General features: G+C 37.3%; 1 protein-coding gene and 1 pseudogene across 4 annotated transcripts in view; both read right to left on the bottom strand.

Annotated features, from left to right (window-relative positions):
* Positions 1–24,396, bottom strand: part of ATP7A (ATPase copper transporting alpha) — a 175,711-nt gene that overhangs the window by 73,703 nt on the left and 77,612 nt on the right. For 3 of the 4 annotated variants that reach the window (XM_030934230.1, XM_030934229.1, XM_030934231.1), the window contains one exon: positions 15,289–15,429. In XM_030934230.1, coding sequence (XP_030790090.1) covers positions 15,289–15,408 — 120 coding nt within the window. In that variant the 5' untranslated portion in view covers positions 15,409–15,429. Of the gene's footprint in view, positions 1–13,436; positions 13,501–15,288; positions 15,430–24,396 lie in introns of those variants that run through there. The other variant, XM_030934233.1, reaches the window with a different exon arrangement.
* LOC104673732 overlaps positions 22,429–24,396 on the bottom strand; it is a 56,751-nt pseudogene continuing 54,783 nt past the window's right edge.

The following is a 24,396-nucleotide window of genomic DNA, read 5'->3' as shown; positions in this document are numbered from 1 at the left end:
GGGAGTTTTTTAGGGGTAACAGGGCTGCACTACGTCCTGATTGTGTTGGTGTTAAACAAATCTATACATGTGTTAACATTCACAAAACTAAAAAAAAAAAAAATTTCATAGAACTATATACCCAAAAAAGTCTATTTTACTAGATGATTATTTTTTAAACAAAAAAAAATTATTAAATAAGATTAAAAATTCAGTTCCTCAGTTGCACTAGCCAAATTTCAAGTGCTCATTGGCCAATGTGGTTAGCCCTAACAGACAGGGCGGATACACAGTATTTCCATCATCACAGACCATTCTTGGGTGGTATTGCTCTAGGTACTACTGTACTTTTTCTGATAAAGTACCAAGGTAAAGGATTCTTGCCCTTCAAATACATTGTATCTGGTACATCTTAAACAAGACCTGGTTCCCCAGTACCCACCCGCCCCCCAAAAATATCAATTTACCAACATAGCCAGTCAGAAATTGTTCTCATTTTAAAAGCAAAAATCACTTCGTCAGGCCAGGTGGCACACGCCTGTAATCCTAGCACTTTGGGATGCCAAGGTAGTTGGGCAGATAGCTTGAGCTCAGGAATTCCAGACCAGTCTGGGCAACATGGTGGAACCCTGTCTCTACAAAAAGTACAAAAATTACCCAGGCATGGTGGCACACTCCTGTAGTCCTAGCTACTCAAGGGGCTGAGGTGGGAGGATTGCCTGAGCCCGAAGGTCAAGGCTGCAGTGAGCCAAAATCGTGCCACTGCACTCCAGCCTGGGTGACAGAGTGTGACTCTGTCTCAAAAAAAAAAAAAAAAAAAAATCACTTTGTCACTGGATGGTTTGCTATACTTTCTAACTGCTTTAGCCTATCTTTTATTTATAAAAGGCATAAGAAAACTATGCATAAAATTCTATACAAAAGAGAAGTCATAGTACCCTATGCAATTTGCACGCTGCAGATGAGAAAACACTTCCTTTAGTAAACTCTATTTCTGTTTTAAAAACTGACTACACTCAGCACAAACAAAAGTATCCATCTTCAGGGTTAACAGCACTCAACTTTTCCTCTGAATGTTAGATAGCAAAGAGACTTTTCAAACCTAAAGTCTCAAAGGAAACAAATTCATAGTACAGCTCTGGGTGCTAAATCTTTGGGCAGAAAGTCAAAATGGTACTTATAGGCCAGATGCGGTGGCTCACACCTGTAATCCCAGCACTTTGGGTGGCTGAGGCGGGTGGATCACTTGAGGTCACAGTTTGAGGCCAGCCTGGCCAACGCAGGGAAACCCGTCTCTACCAAAAATACAAAAATTAGCTGGGCATGGTGGCGCATGCCTGTAATCCCAGCTACTCGGGAGGCTGGGCCAGGAGAATCACTTGAACCTGGGAGGCGGAGGTTGCAGTGAGCCAAGATTGCGCCACTGCACTGCAGGCTTGGCGGCAAAGCAAGACTTCGTCTCAAAAAAAAAAAAAAAAAAAAAAAAAAAGGTACTTACGTATTCAACAAATATTTACTGAATGCCCATTATGTGCCCGGCAGTATGCTAGCTGCTAGAGATACAATGGTGAGCAAAAACCAGGCAAACTCCATACAGCTGGAAAGTGCTGGTGGCAGTCTGATTCTGGGTCTGTGCTGCTCTCCTTTCATATATCCTCTAACCCCAACCCCTGCTCCAAAAATAACCTCCCCTCCCTTCCCTGCCCTATCCCACCTTCCTCATTCCCCACATTGCTCCAATATTTCAACAGCTTGTCTTTTTCTCATAATCTTTTTTATGAACTAAGGCTGTTATTTTTATTTTCAGAGGAACTATTTTTCCATTATATCAATAGTTCCTCTGGGCCAGAGTGGTGACTCATACCTGTAATCCCAGCACTTTGGGAGGCCGAGGTGGGTGGATCACTTGAGACCAGGAGTTCAAGACCAGCCTGGCCAACATGGTGAAACCCCATCTCTACTAAAAATACAGAAATTATCTGGGCATGGTGGTAGGCGCCTGTAATCCCAACTACTCAAGAGGCTGAGGCACAAGAATCGCTTGAACCCGGAGGCGGAGGTCGCGCCACTGCACTCCAGCCTGGGCAAGAGAGTGAAACTCTGTTTCAGGAAAAAAAAAAAAAAAAAAAAAGTTCCTCTGAAAATAAATGTAACAGCCTACAAATTATAAATATAGCTTATAGGAAAGACTGAAGATGGAGGACTATTCACTGTATTTTGATGAAGGCAGTAGTGGGAGAGAAAAAAGTAAAATATACCAAACGTGCTGTGTGGCCTTCACAGTATTAATGGTGGTGTGGAGTGCTGACTGTCACAGGGATTGTAAAGATCCTTTATTTTAATCTTTGTGGTGTTCTGTGTCTCTTGAAATGTCAAACATGAAATTCAGGCACAGTATACTTTATTTGCATATGATTTCTGTATAATTTGCATAAACCCACAAAGACTGCATCTTCTATTCTTAGGCAATATGAAAGCTAGAACCTTAAACAAATCACCCTACCTCTGAGGGCTACAGTTTCCTGAGACTAGATAAAATAATCTTTTCAGTTCTAACTTTCTATAAAAACTAAAAAACTATGTTACTACCACTTCTTAGGTTGTCATCAGTATATGTTTTCTCTTCTGTATTCTTTCTTATTTGATAAGGAAAGGTGCTATAATCTGAAAGTGTCCCTCAGAAATTCATATGTTGAAATCCGAATTCCCAAGGTGATAATATTGGTGGGGGGGCCTCTGGGAGGTGATTAGATAATGAAGACAGAGCCCTCAAGATTGGGATTTGTGCCCTAATAAAAGAGGTCCGAGAGAGCTACCCTGTCCCTTCCACCATGTGAGGACACAGGGAGAAGGTGTGCCATACATGAACCAGGAAGTCAATCCTCACCAGATCCCAAATTTGCCAGCGCCTTGATTTTGGACTTCCCAGCTTCCAGAATTGTGAGAAATACATTTCTCTTGTTTATAAGCCACCCACTTTATGGTATTTTCGTATAGGTGCCTGGAAACAGACTAAGACAAAGGTGATTCGGGTTCCTATATGAAGGCCAGGAAATTGAATAAATTGCCCAAGGAACCCAACAAGAAAATGAAAGAGCTAGGATTCAAATGCAGGTGTATGTAACTCCAAAATCTACACTCTTTCCATCTACAATTTCCTTGGAAAACTAAAATTCTATGCCTATGATTTGAGCAATGTATGGCTCATAAATAATCTGAAAAGTATACAATATTTCTAGTGTTTGAACCAAATTTTAGTTATTTTTTCCCCTCACATTTCACATATTGTCCCATGCCAGTTTAAATTTGAAATGGTTTTAAAACATATTTGAGTTTTTAACAGAACTGACAATCAGAACATTCTAATATTTCCACATTTCTAAAAGTCACTATGGGAAAATAACTTAGCTCAAGTTTTAGCACATTGAAATTTCTTTTAATCCCCCAGGAATCAATTTATACATGATCATAACAAATTCAGGTTAGCATGCTGCTCAGTGTGGGAGTCTTCAGATAGTTTAAAGCTTACTTTCTTACACTTTCATATAACAACTCAACATAAAGGTAATAAGAGATTTTTCACAGCTTGAAAGGATTGTTATTTTATAGATGTGGAGACTGAAATCAGAAAAGTGAGATGATTAATCAATTATCCTGAATTTCTAATATGTTTGATTCACCACCCATAATATACTTTTGAATCAACTAAAAACTATTTATAATAAACAAAACGATCCTCATTTATAATACATACAGTCTCAATACAAATTACATTATGGTTTGTTGAAAAATATAATGTGTTTACATTAATAGGGCAACACTCTATTTGATATTTCAATATAGAATATTGAAAATTAAAATATCATAAGAGGAAGCCATCAAGCTCCATGAACATTTATCCTATTTGAGTAACCTAAATAAAGGTTACCACTTTAAAACTTTTAAATCAGATTATAAACTAGAAAAAGACAATTTTTTTTTTTTTTTTTTTTTTTTTTTTTTTTTTTTTTTTTGAGACGGAGTCTCGCTCTGTCGCCCGGGCTGGAGTGCAGTGGCCGGATCTCAGCTCACTGCAAGCTCCGCCTCCCGGGTTTACGCCATTCTCCTGCCTCAGCCTCCCGAGTAGCTGGGACTACAGGCACCAGCCACCTCACCCGGCTAGCTTTTTGTATTTTTTAGTAGAGACGGGGTTTCACCGTATTAGCCAGGATGGTCTCGAACTCTTGACCTCGTGATCCACCCGTCTCGGCCTCCCAAAGTGCTGGGATTACAGGTTTGAGCCACCACGCCCGGCCATAAACTAGAAAAAGACAATTCTTAAAAACTAAATAATAGTTCAAAATCAATCTAAAACTTCAAAAATCAAATATTTTAAGATGAAAAAGATGCAGATTCTGTTAGTTTTTATTACGTTGTAGCATTGCTTTTCACGAACTAAACTATCTTTAAACTGAGTACTTTGTCAGAATTCTCATTTCTAATATATTCTCATTTTCTCTCTCTCTCTCTCTTTCTCTCTCTCTTTTTAAAAGACAGGGTCTTGCTATGTTGCCTAGGCTGTTCTCAAACTCCTGTTCTCAAGCAATCCTCCCACGTTGGCCTCCCAAAATACTGGGATTACAGCATGAACCACTATGCCTGGCCATTTCTAATGTATTTTCACTTTGCTTCAAAAATTATACAACAAATGTATGATTGTTTGCTATAAAAATATAAATACAAAAATATACAAAAGAAATAGTGAAAGTCCCTCTTTACACCATTCCTTCACTGCTAATTTTTTTATCTTGGATTTGACCTTCCTCTGATCCTCAGAATAGAGTTCAACTAAATCAGAAACCTAATCCTCTTTGAAGCTGATTCTACATCTTCATAGATAAATGATTATTACCTACTAATTTATAATAATAAAAATGCCTGTGTTACTCTAATATAGTATTGGTGACAGAGCACCAGTTTGAGAAACAGAATATTCAATGCACTGTCATTTGCCATAGAAAAAGCTAAGAAGCCAAAAAAACAGTCCCACATAGAAAGAAAAAATATTAGATGGGTCTCTATATATTGATGTGGAACAATATCTAAGATATATTTGCTAATTTAAAAAAAAGCAAGGTGCAGAATGATGTGCATAGTATGCTTCCGTTTTTAGAAAAAGTGGACACACACACATCAAGTATATATACTTATGTACCTGTAAATAGTTTTGGCCAGGCACGGTGGTTCACGCCTGTAATCCCAGCACTTTGGGAGGCCGAGGCAGGCAGATCACCTGAGGTCAGGAGTTCGAGACCAGCCTGGTCAACATGGCAAAACCCGTCTCTACTAAAAGTACAAAAATTAGCCAGGCATGGTGGCAGGCACCTGTAATCCCAGCTACTCAGGAGGCTGAGGCAGGACAATCACTTGAACCTGGGTGGCGAAGGTTGCAGTGAGCCGAGATCGCACCACTGCACTCCACACTGGGCAACAAGAGCGAGAAGACTCCATCTCAAAAAATAAAAAAAAAAAAACAGTTTTATATTAATAGTCTTTCTGGAAGGATACATATACATAGGACAACTAGTTTTCCTTGGGAGAGGAATTTTACTCTGTATATGTGTTACTTTTTCAATAATAAAAACACCAATTAATTGTAAGGGGAGTAACGAATGTATTTATTGATCCAAAGGAGGAATTTAGTAACTGCTAGCATTCATGTGGTCATTTTTATTTTATGTATGTATGTATGTATGTATTTATTTATTTATTTATTTATTTATTGAGTTGGAGTCTTGCTCTGTCGCCCAGGCTGGAGTGCAGTGGCATGATCTCAGCTCACTGCAACCTCTGCCTCCAGGGTTCCAGTGATTACCCTGCCTTGGCCTCCTGAGTAGCTGGGATTACAGGTGCACGACATCACGGCCGGCTAAAGTTTTGTATTTTAAGTAGAGATGGGGTTTCAACATGTTGGTCAGGCTGGTCTCAAACTCCTGACCTCGTGATCCGTGATGTGGTCATTTTTCTAAAGGGTAGTCTATATTAAGGGAATGGGCTATCGCCTTTATCTAATCAAAGGGGAAAAGCACTTAAAAAGTTAGCATTGTAAGTTTCAGGGACAAACTAATTTGTTAATAAGGCATTAACCTTTGGAATCATTCAGTACTTATATCTTATTAAATTTGTTTTTACATTTCTACTTTCAAAAAGGCCAAACAACCCCAGAGAAAGATCTTCACATTATCTGCCTATTTTACTTTTCCTTTGAACAGACTACCGGGGTGATTAAATTAAACTTCAGGTTAATCCCTTTAAAGTCTACAGTCTTAACACTGGCAGGACAAACAAGAAGATTACATTTATGTACTGTATAACTTAGGACACAATTTCCAAAATGTATTTAAATTCTAAAGTTGCAAAGGCAAACAGTCATATTCTATTTATTCCAAAATTAGAGATTTCCTGACTATTCACTCTCTTTGAATTCTGTTAATTAAAGTTCTAATCTGTTCTGCTGTTGCATTTTCCAATAAAACAACTTACTCAATTTAATATCACAATTGTATTACTTCATTCCAAACACTACCAAGAGCTCCTTGACTTAGTTGAAACACTCTTCTCTCCAAATCTGGTTTCTAAATGAACTGCACCTCAGGCTTAATTATAATCCTAGAAGTTATGATATAGAAATATTATTTTTTGTGTACATTTCTTTTTTAACTTTTATTTTAAGTTCAGGGCTATATGTGCAGGTTTGTGATATAGGTAAACTTGTATCATAGAGGTTTATTGTACAGATTATTCTCTCACCCAGGTATTAAGCCTAGTTCCCATTAATTATTTGCAGAAATTTTAAGCTTTAACATTCTTTAAAAAGTAATCAATATTTATGTATGATCATGTTGAACTACATTCTGACTATAAATTATGTTTGGGCAAAGACAATTTTCTATATGATGTCTAGAAAGAGAGGAATTCATACTTTGTGGTGTCTGAAACTTAAACAATTTGAAGGGCCTTCTTTAAAAAAAAGAATACAAAACCATAAACAACAAAATTTTGTACCAAAGAAAATATTCCAAGCGCATAACAAAAATCATAAGTTATATGGCCGGGTGCAGTGGTTCACACCTGTAATCCCAGCACTCCGGAAGGCGGAGGGGGGCGGATCATCTGAGTTTGAGAGTAGCCTGGCCAACATGGTGAAACCCCGTCTCTACTAAAAATACAAAAATTAGCCGGGCATGGTGCTGCGTGCCTGTAATGCCAGCTACTCGGGAGGCTGAGACAGGAGAACTGCTTGAACCCAGGAGGGCGAAGGTTGCAGTGAGCCGAGATCGCACCATCGCATTCCAGTCCAGACGACAGAGCAAGACTCTGTCTCACAATAAAAAAAAAAAAAAAAAAAAAAAAAAAATTAAATTAAATCACGAGTTATAAGTTTTTAAAGCTAACAAATATCATAAAAATCCATAACAAAAACATTTTTATTAATAATGCCTGATATACCTCTCTGATACTTTCTTTTCCTATGTTTTTGGCTGTATATTCTTTAGTGCTTCATTTGACGACTTTATAAAATCATTTGTATATAAAGAAAATAAAAATAGTTAAGTCTTTTCTCTAGATAAATTTTTTTAAAATTAATGATAGTTTAGAAATGTTCCTTTCAACATAACAACTAGGCATTGATAAATTTTTAGGGCTGCTGTCAAATTTGAGAAAACTATTGAGTTTCTTTCATATATGAGCTGTAAGATTTCAGGGCATTTCAAATTTACTTGTGAAGTGACTAATCTTACATATTCTTTGAACTGGTAACATTCATTTACCAGTTTTACACTGAGCCCCACACCTTCATGTCATGATGCTTAGTGAGTTGGTACCATGAGTAGTAGGGGTGTTCCAAGAAGCCATCCCTATATCAGAATTCCTTGCAAAAACTCCACTATACACAGAAGTGACAAAGAATCACCTATATAGTCAAATAGCCTACTAACCCCGAACTAAACATATCCCCAACTCAACCTCCCCTTAGTCACATCCCCAAAATGCTCATGGCCACTCCAATATCACGCTAACACAAAGGGGAGGTCTAACAGAAGAGTCATCGAAGTAGAAATGGACAATGGTCTTGAAGGGTTGTGGTTAAATTTTTTTTACTTTTTCAAATTGTACAAAAACACATGACCATGTAAACACACTGCTGATACTCCTTCTAGAGTCTTAGAAGGTCAATGCAAATGAGGAGCTCTGAAACTTAAGCTTCATTAACTTCACAGAAAATCTGTCTCTGGCCCTAGAAGACTTCACACTTGGTAAACTATTTTTTAAAAAAAGAAAAAAAAAAGAATAAAGGTTACTAACATAAGGGCTTTTGACTGAAAGAGAAGAGGCAGAACTGAAAAAGGCAGAATAAGTGTACTTTCTTTTATTTTTAGCAATGAGATTATGAATGTGCCCTGGAAAGTAGTCTTGAGTATCTGTCACTGGGATTTGTATAAATCACTGTTGACAACACAAAGTGTTTTCATATTATATTCCTGCTATTCTTCATTTTCAATGTAATCAAAATTCAATTGCATTTGTTCGACCTTAAACAGACCTTATTAAGCAGTGGTGAACTTTGGGAAGATGCAGTGGAAATAGTTATCTTATATATGACTGTGATGCAAACAGGCTGTTTTGGGAAGCAAGAATGTATTTGCAAATATCAAAGCAGAATCTAGTTTTATAGTTATGCATGGATTATGTTGGCAGAGACAAATATTCACCTGCAATAGTTTACTAGACAGAGAGTTGAGGGTTTTGGAAAATACTTTAGCTGTCAGCAGACAATAAGTACCTAAGTCACTTGGCAAAAAATTACATGAACTAGTTTCCAAATGGTTAAAACAGCTTTACTGCAATTAGCAGACATTACTATATAATTAGTAAGGTTCAGCTTCTGTTCTGGCCCTCAACACCAGCCCCATCTTAGATCAAGCGGAGGAGGTTTAATTAGTTTCATTTGAGGATAAATCAAATGCATGTGTCATACTTATTACTCACTGAAATTAAGCAACTCGTTTTTAAAGCGTTAGCACTGAGGTTGCAGAGCTACTTTTGCTATTCTCTTTCCTAATCAACAAACTGCAAAATATGCCTTTAACTTTTGCATAGATATGATTAGGGGAAAATATTTTTATATAAATTTGAATATTTTGAAGATAAATACATAAAATAATTACCTGTCATCTCTCAGCTTTTCCAACTTGGCTCTTTCCCCAAAGATCATTAAAGGCAACTGTATCCCTGTTTGGGGATGTTGCCGGGAAGAAGCAATGTGGGAGCCTCTAAGACTGGAGTTATGCCACGGTAGATGGTGAATACAAAACAAAAAACAAAACAAAACAAAAAAACTCTACCTTTGGAGCATGTGAAAATGGAAAGTTCATATCTAAGTATTCACATGGATGTCAACAGTACAGAAAACTTAGGAGAAGGAATACGTACTATGCAAATAAAACTTTTCTAGTCACAGCTATCAACATAGTCTTTGCTAATCAGAGTGTAGAGTCAAGAAATGATAAATACTGCATTTTCTCTCACACAAATAGTAATATGGATCCAAAGTTCACTCTCTGGCCAAGATGAATATAAAACTTAGACATGGAAAAAATCACCTACAGTTTCAGATTAGGAAGAGAAGAATTGTCCACATATTAACACCACACTTCATAGGACTCTTGAATTAAGGAAATGTATCAGACTTCATAGAGAGTAATGATGGGCTAATTAGCCAATTTTGGGTAATAAAAACAAGGCAAACTGAAACCAATCTACTCAAGATCTTATGAGAAATCAGAATTTTAGATAAGAATACTGCAGAGATAAAGTATAAATTCTGTATTTCACTAAAGAGCCAAAACCATTTTGAAATCTCTGAAAAATAAATGGTAAAAATTGTTTAGATCAAGAATAGTTAAAAAGTAGAGCTGTCACAAGTATCTGATCTGGAGACACAAAATATTCTAGTTCCAATGTAATCATCCATGCCCTTAAAAATATAATGAGCTTCTGATAATTAGAAAGAATCCATCATGTCCCTAATTTTGAATTTTGTGCTAAATCTGATGTCCAGTTGGACAAAGTTTTCATTATAATGTTAACATCTGCTCCTGGTAGTATGTCAAAAAAATGTATTGCACGTGAATCTCAACTAGTCATAGGAAAACCATTCTGGTATTGATGCAAGCTGATCAAATTCCAAAGGGGCATTAACTTCCCGCCATTACTGTAATGAACATTGCATAAAAGCAAAATTACAGAGAACCTCCAGCAAATAGAATTACCACCAATATAAAGTTGTTTTAATGATAAAATAAGATTAAAATGATAAGTATATTACACAAATGAGAATACAACTCAGCTAAAATGACACATCCAATACTGACTCATTAAGGCCTGGCAGTAAAAATAAACATGTTTAAGAGTAAGCAATTCAGGCTGGGTGTGGTGGCTCATGCCTGTAATCCCAACACTGTGGGAGGTCGAGGCGGGAGGATCACCTGAGGTCAGGAGTTCCAGGCCAGCCTGGCCAACATGGTGAAACCCCATTTCTACTAAAAATACAAAAAATTACCCAGGAATGGTGACGTGCACCTGTAGTCCCAGCTATTTGGGAGGCTGAGGCACAAGAATCGCTTGAACCCAGGAGCCAGAGGTTACAGTGAGCTGAGATGGTGCCACTGCACTCCAGCCTGGGCGACAGAGTGAGATTCTGTCTTAAAAAAAAAAAAAAAAAAAAAGTAACCATAATATTTAAGCAAAAGCTTCTGTATGTTATTGTCAATACAGTAGGAATCCTCAAGCTTTTGGCATGAGATATTGTTAATTCTTTGGATCCTGAGATACAAGTTGGAGAGAAATAGGAAAAAAATATGTTCAAAAACAAACTAAATAAAGCATGGGAAAGAGTACTGAAATTATATATACTACAAATAGGGCTGAGAATTGCGAAGAGTGACAAGGGAAAGGGGCGGGTAGGGGTGGTGGCAGGGGGTGGCCAAAAGGCTTAGAAATGGCAACTGGTATGGAGATGTACTACGAAGTTCCAATCCACTAGTCAGAGACATCTACCTTAACAGAATACAACAGGCAGGAAGGCCTGGACCAACTCTTAGGACCTTCAGCAAAACACATTATTAACTTCAACTGGTAAGAATGGCATGCAAATAAATAGCAAGGATTTTTCTAGGTGATGGATATAGGCTAGATTCTTGTACTATTAATAGTTTCTCTACCTTTGTGTATGTTTGAAATTTTTAATGAAAAGTAAGTCTTCTTTGACCAAGTGAGGCTTATCCTGGGAATGCATGGCTGGTTCAACATTTGAAAATCAATCAGTGTAATTCACCATCTTAACAGACTAAAGGAGAAAAATCATATGATCATCTCTATACGCAGAAAAAGCACTTGACAAAATTCAACATCCATTCATGATGTTTAAAAAAACCCTCAGGAAACTAGTAATAGAAATAACTTCATTAATCTGACAAATAGCATCTACAAAACTCTACAACTAACACAATGCTAACAGTAAATGACTGAATGTTTCCCCCCACCATCATTCACTCTCACCACTCCTAATCAAAATTGTAATGAAGGTTTGATAATACAAGGGAAAAAATAAAAGATATGCAGACTACAAAGGAAGAAATAAAACTATGTGGCCAGGTGCGGTGGCTCACACCTGCAATCACAGCACTTTAAGAGGCCGAGGTGGACGGATCACTCAAGGCCAGGAGTTCAAGACCACCCTGGCCAACACGGCGAAACCCCAACTCTACTAAAAATACAAAAATTAGCCCGGTGTGGTGGCATGTGCCTGTAATCCCAGCTACTTGGGTGGCTGAGGCATGAGAATCACTTGAACCCAGGAGGTGGAGGTTGCAGTGAGGCAACATTGTGTCACTGTACTTCAGCCTGGGTCACAGAGTGAGACTCTATCTTAAAACAAACAAACAAACAACAACAACAAAAAAACTATTTATATACCTTGATGACATAATTACATAGAAAATCCCAAGAAATCTACAAAAAAAGCTAATAGGTTTGATAAGTCAGTTTAGCTAGGTTCCAGGATACAAAGTCAACATACAAAAACCTCATAATGAACAACTGAAATTAAACTTAAATTTAAAATTTAAAAACAGTACCATGTATAACAATATTCAAAAACATAAAGTACTTAAAAATAAATCTAACAAAATATGTACAGAAACTGCATGCTGAAAACTATAGATTGCTGATAAAAGAAATCAAAGAATACCAACATAAATAGACATATACTATGTGCATGGATTGGAAAACTCAATATTGTTAAGATGTTACTTCTGTCCAAATGGATCTGTAGAATAAACACAATCTCAATGAAAATCCCAGCAGATATTTTTGTAGAAACTTATAAACTTTAGAATCCATATAAGATTCTAAAATTTATATAAGATTTAGAATCCATATAAGATTCTAAAATTTATATGGAAAGGAAAAGGGCCTAGACTAACCAAAACAATTTTGAAAAAGAAGAAAGAGTTAAGGAATCACAGTATCTGATTTTAATACTTATTTTAATACTTATTATAAAGCTACAATAACCAAAACTGTGTGGTATTGGCCAAAGGACAGACATACAGATCAATTGAACAGAATAGCGCAGAAAGAAATAAACCAATAAATATATGGTCAATTGATTTTCAAAAAAGGTTCAAAGGCAATTCAATGGAGAGAGAACAGACTTTTTAACAAATGATGCTGGGAAAAATGGATATCCATATCCGAAAAAAAATTAACTTCAACCAGTATCTAACAATGTATACAAGTTAATTCAAAATGGATCATAGACCTAAACGTTAAACCTAAAATCATAAAGTCTTTAGAAAAAGACATAGGAGAAAAATCTTTGTGACCTTGAGTTAGGCCATGATTTCTTAGATATACTAAAGCATAAGGCATAAAAGGAAAAATGTTGGATAAACTGGAATTCATCAAAAATAAAAACTTCTGCTCTGCAAAAGACACTTTTTAAGAGACTGAAAAGACAAGCCACAGACTGGAAAAATGTATTTATAGAACACATATCTGACAGAAGACTTATATTCAGAATATATAATCAAAATTCAGTAACAAGAAAACAAAAAAACCAAACTAAAAATTTGGCCAAAGGGTTTAACATACATTTCACCAAAGAAGGTATACAAATGCCTAATAAGCACACGAAAAGATGCTCAACATCATTAGCCATTAAGGAAATGAGAATTAGTGACATAATATTACATACCCATTAGAATGTCTATAATTTAAAAGACTGACAATACAAATTGTTGGAGAGAATGTGGAGAAAATGGAACACTTTCAAAGTGAAACACAAACATTGCTGGTGGGAAGACAAAATGGTATTTCTACTGTGGTAAATCATTTGGCAGTATATCACTTACCAATGAGGACACCACATATGGGCTCTGTCACAACTATTCAACTCTGTTGTAGTGAAAAAAAGGGCTGTACACAATACGTAAATGAATGAGTGTGGCTGTGTTCTAATAAAACTTCACATTACTAAAATTTTACTTATAGACACAAAAATTTGAATTTCACATGCTTTTCAAAAGTTCCTAAATTTTTTTTTAATTTTTTTTCAACCATGTAAAAATGTAAAAGGCATTCTTAGCTTATGAGCCATATGAAAGCAGTTGGCAAACTGAGTTTGACCTGCAGATCATCATTTTCCAATCCCTGCCATATATGCATGAAGTTTCTTATGATAACCACACGTACTTCATGCAGTATTCAGAAGGCTTTTTTATAACCTGAACTACAACTTTAACCACAGTGTATCTAGAATGTTGTTGATGCTCAAGGAATGTTAAACAATAATAGCGTCTTCAACTTAAAGTCCAAGAGTCTGAAAAAAACAAACAGAAAAACCAATAATAGAGTCTTTCTTAGGCATATCATACAAGGTGTACTAATAATTTTGGCTGGGCATGGTGGCTTACACCTGTAATCCCCACACTCTGGGAGGCCCAGGTGGGAGGATCACCTGAGTCCAGGAGTTTGAGATCAGCCTGGGCAACACAGTGAGATCCCCATCGCTACAAAAAATAAATTTAAAAATTAGCTGGCATGCAGCCGGGTGCAGTGGCTCACGCTGTAATCCCAGCAGTTTGGGAGGCTGAGGCAGGCGAATGACCTGAGGTTGGGAGTTCGAGACCAGCCTGACCAACATGGAGAAACCCTGTCTCTACTAAAAATACAAAATTAGCTGGGCGTGGTAGCACATGCCTGTAATCCCAGCTACTCGGAAGACTGAGGCAGGAGAATTGCTTGAACCCAGGAGGCGGAGGTTGTGCTGAGCTGAGATCGCGCCATTGCACTCCAGCCTCGGCAACAAGAGCAAAATTCCACCTTAAAAAAATAAAATTAGCTGCATGGTGGTGCACGCCTGTGGTCCTAGGTACTTGGGAGGCTGAGATGGGAGGATTGCTTGAGCCTGGGAAATCTAGGCTACAGTGAGCTGTGATTTTGCTACTGCACTCCAGCCTGGGTGACAGAGCAAGACCCTGTCTAAAAAAAAAAAAATTAAAGGCCGGGTGCGGTGGCTCAAGCCATGAGGTCAGGAGATCGAGACCATCCTGGCTAACATTGAAACCCCGTCTCTACTAAAAAATACAAAAAAACTAGCCGGGCGAGGTGGCGAGCACCTGTAGTCCCAGCTACTCAGGAGGCTGAGGCAGGAGAATGGCCTGAACCCAGGAGGCGGAGCTTGCAGTGAGCTGAGATCCGGCCACTGCACTCCAGCCTGGGCGACAGAGCAAGACTCTGTCTCAAAAAAAAAAAAAAAAAAATTAAGAATAAAAACCAAAGTATACTAGTAATTCTCTAGACATTTTCTCTTCAATTTTTAATTGCAAAATAATCACCATGTTATAAAAGAAAAAGAAAACCCCAACCCATTGTCTGAGAACATATATTTTAGTTCAGTATGAGATTCAGAGTAATAAGCAGTATATAAATACTCATATATTTAGAATATAATATAAATCTGTAAATATACAACCACAATATCAAGATTCCATGTTCAGATGTTCTTAAATTGAAAATATATCTTTTTTCTTCATAAGAGGAATTAATGAGTCAAAGAAAACTTATTTAGCTTCAAGATAAGAAAAACAATAGATTTTATTGCCAAATGTGTCAGTGTGTCTGCTTCTAACTCAGTGTTAGAAGTAATTTCTAGTAGAATTCTCTTCAATGGCATTTGACTTCAGTTTCCAAAGAGTAACTTACCTTAATGTGATGCACACCATTCACTTTTCTAATCTGTTGCTCAATGGTCCAAACACAGGAATTGCAAGTCATACCCTCAACAGAAATGGTAACAGAATTCACACCCATACTTGGGTCCATTTTGATTTCCTCTTTACATTCCTGTTAGAAACAATAAACTCATTAATTTCAGCCATGCAAATAATCTTTCCTTAACTTTTCCCCCACCTCCCCAATTAAAAATATGCTATATTTTATATATGCTCAAGTGTCGTGTTTAAAAAATTAAAATGTGCTAGTAATAAAATATGGTAAGCATTCTTCTTGCTTAGAAAAAAAATTCTCATTACCTTTGATGAAGTAAAGGACAGTTGTTTCTATGGCTATGCTAACTAAAAATAAAAATTTCAATACTTTAATACAAGTAACTAGCTTTCATAGAGTGCTTTCCTGATTACTAAAGTTTCCCATACATAATCTCATTTAACATTTGTAAGTAGAAATTAAGAACTAACCAAAAATGCCCCAAATCCTTACAACAGCCAGCAACGTCCCACATGATTTCCCATGCCTGTCCCCCTCGAATTTACCTGGCCTCCTCTTCTACCACTCACCAAACCCTTCTCTGTGCCAGTCATACTGTCCTCCTGGCTGTTACTCATGCAAGGATGACTCCTAACTCAAGGCCTTCGTTTTAGCTATTCTCTTGCTTTGGGACTTTCTTCTTCCAGATAACTGCTTGGCTAACTTCTTTGTCTGCAAGTCTTTGTTCGAATCTAACCTTAATGAGGACTATGCTGACCATCCTATTTAAAACTGCAACCTACATCCCTTCCACACAAATATACTCTGATTCCTCTTACCTCTGCTTTTTCTGTTGCTTTCATAGAACTTACCACCTGCTAACATACTCCATAATTTGCTGATTTATTCTGTTTATTCCTTATTGTCTGCCTTCCTGTGGTGGTTTTAAAATATGCCCACAAATTCTTTGCTACTCCTTCCTTCAAGAGGTGGAATTTAATCCTTTCCCCTTCAGTGTGCCTGAACTTAATGACTTGTTTCTTGGTTTTTGTTGTTGTTGTTTTGTTTTTTTTTGTCTTGTTTTGTTTTGTTTTGAGACAGGGTCTCATTCTGTCTCACAGGCTGGAGTGCTGTGGCATGATAGCTCACTGCAACTTCCACCTCCCGGATTGAAGTGATTCTCCTGCATCAGCCTCCCCAGTAGCTGGGATTACAGGCGCATGCCACCACATCCAGCTAATTTTTTGTATTTAAGTAGAGATAAGGCTTCACCATGTTGACCAGGCTGGTCTCAAATGCCTGACCTCAAGTGATCCACCTGCCTCACCCTCCCAAAGTGCTGAGATTACAGGCGTGAGCCACCACACCCGGCCTAATGACTTGTTTCTAATGAATAGACTAAGGTAGAAGTGACAAGGTGTAGCTTCCAAAACTAGGTCATAAAAAACATTGCAAGAGGAGAAAAAAGCATTGTGTTTTCCTTGTTGTCCTCTCTCCTGAATCATGAAATCTGGGGGAAGCCACCTACCATGCATGAAGACATACAAGCAGCCTTATGGAGAGGTTCATATGGCAAGGAACTGAGGCCTCATGTCAAAAACCAGCAAAGACCTAAGGCCTCCTGCCAATAGCCAGGTAAGTGAACCACCTTGGAAACTGCTCCTTCAGACCCAAGTTAAGCCTTTAAACTACTGCATCCCCAGACACCATATTGACTACAACTTCGTGAGACATCCTGAGCCAGAACCACCCATCTAAGCTGCTCCCAAATTACTGAGTCATAGGAAATGTCAGATAATAAATGTTTGTTGCTCTAAGCCACTAAATTTTGGGGTTATCTGTTACACTGCAATAATTAAGTAATACACTTCCCACTAGAATAAAAATTCCATTAAGATAGGACTGTTTTTTCACTGATATTAGGCTGAACCACATAAAATCATCATAGTCAAACACTGGCAATTTCATATAAATCAATCTAATGTATACCATGGAAACAGTGGTTCCTCTGGTGAGGGGAAATGAGTTGTTAGGGAATAAGGGTGGGAAAAAGAATTTTCAGTGTATAACCTTTTGTACCTTTTACTTCAAATGGTATAAAAAGTATTACTACATCATTTTAGTTTTGGTGAGCTCAGAGAAACTTTAACAGAAAATGCTGAACCATGCCCGCTGCTACTAACAAAGCAAGATGATTTTGGACTCTTGTAACTTCTCCAACTAGTTTCTATGGAGCTTTGAACAATTAGACCACCCAGTCTATGGTATTATGTTATAGAAGCCTGAACTAAGACATATGCATTCTTTTTTAAATTGGGATATAATTCACATGCTCTAAAATTCAGCCTTTTAACCTACAGAATGGGAGAAAAAATTTTGCAATCTACCCATCTGACAAAGGTCTAATATCCAGAATCTACAAGGAACTTAAACAACAACAACAACAAAAAAAACATCAAAAAGTGGGCAAAGGATATGAATAGACATTTCTCAAAAGAAGACATTTATGTAGCCAACAAACATATGAAACAAAGCTCAACATCACAGATCATCAGAGAAATGCAAATCAAAGCCACAATGAGATACCATCTCACACCAGAGTGGCAATTATTAAAAAGTCAGGAAACAATAGATGCTGGCGAGGCTGTGGAGAAATAGGAATGCTTTTACACTGTTGGTGGGAACCTGAATTAGTTCAACTATTATGGAAGACAGTATGGTGATTCCTCGAGGATCTAGAACCAGAAATACCATTTGACCCAGCAATCCCATTACTGGGTATATACCCAGAGGAATATAAATCATTCTACTATAAAGACACATTCACACGTATGTTTATTGCAGCACTATTTACAATAGAAAAGACTTGGAACCAAACCAAATGGCTATCAATGATAGACTGGATAAAGAAAATGTGGTACATATACACCATGGAATACTATGCAGCCATAAAAAGGAATGAGATCATGTCCTTTGCAGAGATATGAATGAAGCTGGAAACCATCATCCTCAGCAGACTAACACAGGAACAGAAAACCAAATGCCGCATGTTCTTGCTCATAAGTGGGAGTCGAACAATGAGAACGCATGGATGGACACAGGGAGGGGAATATCACACACTGGGCCTGTTGGGGGGTGGGGGTTGAGGGGAGGAAACTTAAAGGACGGGTCAATAGATGCAGCAAACCACCGTAGCACACATAAACCTATGTAACAAACCTGCACATTCTGCACATCTATCCTGTTTTTTTTTAAGAAGAAACAAAAAAAAATTCAGCCTTTTAAGACATCCAGTTCATACTTTTTAGTACATTCACAAGGATATGCAACCCTAATGACTATGTAGTTGCAGAACATTTTCATTACTCCAAAAAGAAATCCCATGCCCATTAGCAACACTCCCCATTCCTCTCTACTCACAGCCCCTGGCAAACACTAATTTATTTCCTATCTCTATGGATTTGCCTATACGGTCACTTCAAATAAATGGATTCATTCAATATGTGCCCTTGTGTGTCTGGATGCTTTCACTTAGCATAACGTTTTCAAAGTACATTGATGTGTAAAATGTATCAGTATTCCATTCTTTTCACTTTCTTGATGGTGTCCATTGAATCACAAAAGCTTTTAATTTGTGAAGCCCAATTTATCTTTCTTCTTTTGTGTTTTTTGTGTCATATCTAAGAAACCATTGCCACATTCAAAGTTCTGAACATTTACTGCTATGTTTTCTTCTAAGAGGTTTTGTAGTTTTGACTCTCATATTTAGGTCTTTAATCCATTTTGAGTTAATTGTTGTACATGGTGTATGGTAAGGATCTAACATATATTGTTTTACATGTGGATGTCCTGTTTTCCCAACATCAGTTTTAAAACATTCTTGAGATGTAGTTCATATATTACATAATTCACACATTTAAAGTGTAGAATTCAATAGTTGTTAGTATATTCACAGACATGTGCAACCATCACCACAGGCAATTTCAGAACATGTTTTTCACCTAAAAACAACAATAACAACAATAACACATACCCCTTGGCTATCAGTCATCACCTCCTAAGCCTTCTGTCCTAGGCAACCACTATTCTACTTTGTTTGTATAGATTTTCCTCTTCTGGACATTTCACATGAATGGAATCATGTAATATGTGGTCTTTCATGACTGACTTCTTTCATGTAGCATGTTTTCAGTGTTCATCCATGTTACAGTACATATCACTACATCATTCCTTTTTATGGCTGAATAATATTCCACTGCATAGATATACCATATTTTATCTATTTGTCAGTTGATGAACATTTGGGTTGTTTCTGTCTTTTGGCTATTATGAATAATGCTGCTATAAACATTCATGTACAAACTTTTGTGTTTTCATTTCTCTTTGGTAATACCTAAGAGTAGACTTGCTGGGTCATATAACTCTATGTTTAACTGTTTGAGGATCTGCCAGACTGTTTTCCAAAGCGACTGTACCATTTATTCTCCCATCAGCAGTATATGAGGGCCCCAATTGTTCCACCTCCAATACCTATTATCTTTTTTATTCTACCCATCCTAGCAGGTGTGAAGCAGTATCTCATTATGGTTTTGATTCACATTTCTCTGATTACTAATGATGTCAAGCATCTTTTCATGTGCTTACTGGGTATTTGTATATCTTTGAAGAAACGTCTATTCAGGCACTCTACCCAATTTTTAATAAGGTTGTTTTGTTGCTCTTCTTGAGTTGTAAGAGTTCTTTATATTCTTGGATATTAATCCCTCATCAGATATAAGATTTTCAAATAGTTTATTCTATCCGGTTGGTTGTCTTTCATTCTTTTTTTTTTTTTGGAAATAAAATTTGCTTTTAATAAAAATTTATTTTGTACATTTTTAAAATTGCAATTTTCAGGACATGTAAGAAAAATATTTTTCCTAATACTGAAATAAGCATATCTTTGGTACAGATATCACACCCTATGTGCGATCTTTAACTTAAAAAAAAAAAAAGTCCAGTGCTTTTACACTGTTGGTTGGAGTGTAAATTAGTTCAACCTTTGTGGAAGACAGTGTGGTGATTCCTCAAGGATCTAGAACTAGAAGCAATTCCATTACTGGATATATACCCAAAGAATTATAAATCATTCTACTACTATAAAGACACATGCACATGTATGTTTATTGTGGCACTGTTCACAATAGCAAAGACTTGGAACCAACCCAAATGTCCATCAATAACAGACTGGATAAAGAAAATGTGGTACATATACACCATGGAATACTATGTAGCCATAAAAAAGGATGAGTTCATGTCCTTTGCAGGGACATGGATGAAGCTGGAAACCATCATTCTCAGCAAACTATCACATGAACAGAAAACCAAACACTGCATGTTCTCACTCATAAGTGGGATTTGAACAATGAGAACACATGGACATAGGGAGGGAAGCATCATACACTGGGGACTGTCAGGGGGTGGGGGTTAGGCGAGGGATAACATTGGGAGAAATACCTAATGTAGGTGATGGGTTGATGGGTGCAGCAAACCACCATGGCACATGTATACCTATGTAACAAAACTGCATGTTCTGTACATGTACCCCAGAACTTAAAGTATAAAAAAAAAAAAGTTCAGAACCAGACCTAATATGCTAAACAAAACTATTCTTTACCCATCCATCTGCAGCCTTTCATTGCACCATTGTGGAGCTTCAGAATATCATTCTGTACGCATCACCATATCTACAAAGAATTAAGATGTCATATCAAAGATATCCAGAAGTCATATATGGTACAGAATTAGATGGCTTGATCATTGACACATAATACAAACTACCAAAAAGCGACATAAGATACAGAACAAACAAAATAGAACATTGTCACTAGGGTCAAATAATATAAAAACAATCATGTTATTTAAATTTGACATATTGGAAGCAAAGTAACTTAGTTAGAATTGCGTAAATAACTTGTAAAGCTCCAAAAGTCATAGTACAGAGCCATAAATCTGATAAGGCACTTTAAAGACAGCAATCAAACATATAAAAATACCAAAAACAAAAAATATTAAGTGTAAAAGCAGTAACCATAGAAATAAATGGAAGAAAATTCATTCTTTCTAGACAGTCTTTCATTTTCTGAAATAAAGACTTCCTGCGCTGGATGCAGTGGCTCATGCCTGTAATCCCAGCACTTTGGGAGCCCGAGGTGGGTGGATCACTTGAGGTCAGGAGTTCGAGACCAGCCTGGTCAACATGGTGAAACCATGTCTCTACTAAAAATACAAAAAATTAGCCGGGTATGGTGGCACATGCCTGTAATCCCAGCTACTGGGGAGGCTGAGGCAGGAGAATCATTTGAACCCAGGAGGTGGAGATTGCAGTGAGCCAAGATAGCACCACTGCACTCCAGCCTGGGAGACGGAATGAGACCCTGTCTCAAAAAAAAAAAAAAAAAAAGACTTTTAAAAATAATCATAGGAGGATAAAAGCATTTATCACATTTTTAAAAGCTATCATCAAAGTTAAAATCTCTGTGAAAAAGATAACATTTTCTTTTTTTTAGAGAAACAACTATAGTCTTCCTACTAAATACAGGAAGAAAAAATAGCTTTTTTTATGTTAGTCAACTCTTCTTTTCAATAAACATTTAGTGAATGCTGTGTGACACTGTTTTAGGTGCTGGGGATATCGAAGTAAGACAATCATTTGCTCTAGAGAACTTAGCCTAATGGAGCTGGAACTACCATTGGCAACCTTAAAGTTACCTCCCTCGGTCCATAAGATGAAGCTCAACTTCTAACTCTGCCATGCTCGGCATGTTACTGCACAACAAATAATGGTTCCCTTAGTTTGCTACTGGTAGCACTGTGGCACAATTAATATTAACCATCCACTGATAAAATTAAATTCTGTAAAGGATTCTATGAAAGTTTGAAGGGCAGAAAGTGTAAGAATACACAAGTACTGATCAACATCAAAAATAGAATCAGTATTCTGCTTTTACAAAGGTCAAGAAAATCAAGAAAAATTTCATTCTGAAGATATAGAGAACTGCTAGATATTATCCTATATATGTGGCACATGTGAAATGATCATATATGAGGAAGTATAAATTATTACACAGTCACTATCAAACAGTTAAGTATGACAAATCAATTGTCAGGTTTCCAAGAATCACAGCGTTCTTCCAAGAGGTCCCATCATGCTTTAAGGAAATGTGCATTTTCTGGACATTTGATGGCAAGCTCTTCCACTTTAGCTGACACTGTAGACAGGGCTTCAAGAAGTTTGGTTAACAAAAATGCTGTGTCTCCGATCTGCAGCCCCACTTCCTCCAGCAGGCCTACTGTTCAGCTGCTGCTCCTGCTCAAAACGAGCCGACCTAAACTCACAGCAATTCCCAGGGAAGATGCTGAAGAGGGGTCTGAAAATGAGGGAGAAGAGAGAGGAAGCAGGGTTGTGAAGAAACTTGTAACACCTCAGGGTCAGCCACAGGAAGGGCTGGTGTTAACGATGGAGGGTGTCCAGGTTCTTGGCGTCTTAAACAAAGAATTGGACAAAACGCACAAACGAAGCAAGGAAGGAATGAAGGGATTTATTGAAAATGAAAGTACACTCCACAGTATGGGAGCAGGCCTGAGCACAGGGGCTCAAAAGGCCCTCTTAAAGAGTTTTTGTGAGTTTAAATACCCCCTACTTGGAGTACACTCTATGTGAAAGGAGAGGATGAAGTAAAGTTACAAAGTCATTTACTTGGCCTATGCTCTATGGGAGGATATTTCCTGTCATAGCTGAAGTGTGAATCAGCCTTATGTTCCTGCCTCCAAACCCTATTTTCCAGCCTCACTGGGACGGCAGAATCTGACCAGAGCATCCAAACCATCTTTCAACCGCTTGTACCCAAATCCTCCATTCTCTTGATAGTGCCTTTTGTGTATAAGTTTTCAAGTCGGAAGAAGTCCAATTTTACTATTCAGGACCCTCACAAGCTCACAAGGTTCACACACTGCATTTGCTTTTATGTCTCTTTTGCCTCATTTAATCTAGAATAGCTCCTTCCATATCTCTTTTCCCCCATGAAGTGACTTTTTGAAGGTCAGTTGTCTTAATATCCATTGTATCTTCTTTTTAAAATATAAACTCTTTTTTGATAATCAGGCGGATGATAGTTGGAATTATCCCTCTTAATACTTACATAAGGGCAGTTACTACAGGAGAACAAAAACCCAGATAGGACAGGAAAAGCAGGTTTGGGAGCAAAGGACAAATAGGATGAGTTCAGGTGGTGAGTCCAAGATGGAGTACTTAAGGCAAGCGTGAAGGTATTAGGGACCTGGGAGAGGGTCAGTGGGAAGCAGTACAAGGGTATAAAAATGGAAGTAGAAGAATGTCTAAAACAAATAGATCCTATCAAAATTTTATCTAAGGATAGTCCTGAGCCTAAAAAAGGAAACTCTTCCTTATTCTTCTTATAGCTTTGACTGTCTACCTCCAGAACACAGAACTCAAACTTGCTCCTGTATCTTATGGGTCAAATGGGGCTTGTGAGGGCTGATCTAGCAAGATTACCAGAGTTGACTAAATCGTTTTATGGGAAAACATCAAATCCAACAAACAGAATTGGCAACAAACTTTTAGAATACAATATCTTTGGTAGGTGAAGGCTAGTTTACCTGTTTAGGAATGTAAGATTGAAATACAGTTTTATCATGGGGTATGTCCCAGACCAAAGCACTGGACTAACTCTCAGGCTTTTACTGAGAAACTGAGAGAGATGAGTCAGGCAGAAAGGCACTGGATCATTCACCCAGGAAGTAAGTATTGAGGAATCCACAATGTGTGAGCACAAACAAAAATTATATTAATGAAGCCACTTTTCCCACTACATCTTAAGTCATATCAATCATATCAACTCTGAATACATATTTATTTCTGCTTTCGTAATTCACCTGCATTGGTTTTTTCATAACTCTACTTAAATTGGACTTTACACGTGAAACCTCAGAGGAATTCCATCTCACTCTCACTACTTTATTACATATACACACAACTCTAATTGACTTTGTTATATATTTTATGTCCATCTTTTTCATTTTAAATGTCTTAAACATAGGTACAAA

The sequence above is a fragment of the Rhinopithecus roxellana genome, chromosome 7 (genome assembly GCF_007565055.1).
Source record: "Rhinopithecus roxellana isolate Shanxi Qingling chromosome 7, ASM756505v1, whole genome shotgun sequence".
Taxonomy (NCBI): domain Eukaryota; kingdom Metazoa; phylum Chordata; class Mammalia; order Primates; family Cercopithecidae; genus Rhinopithecus; species Rhinopithecus roxellana.
This window is presented reverse-complemented; position numbering and strand designations above follow the sequence as displayed.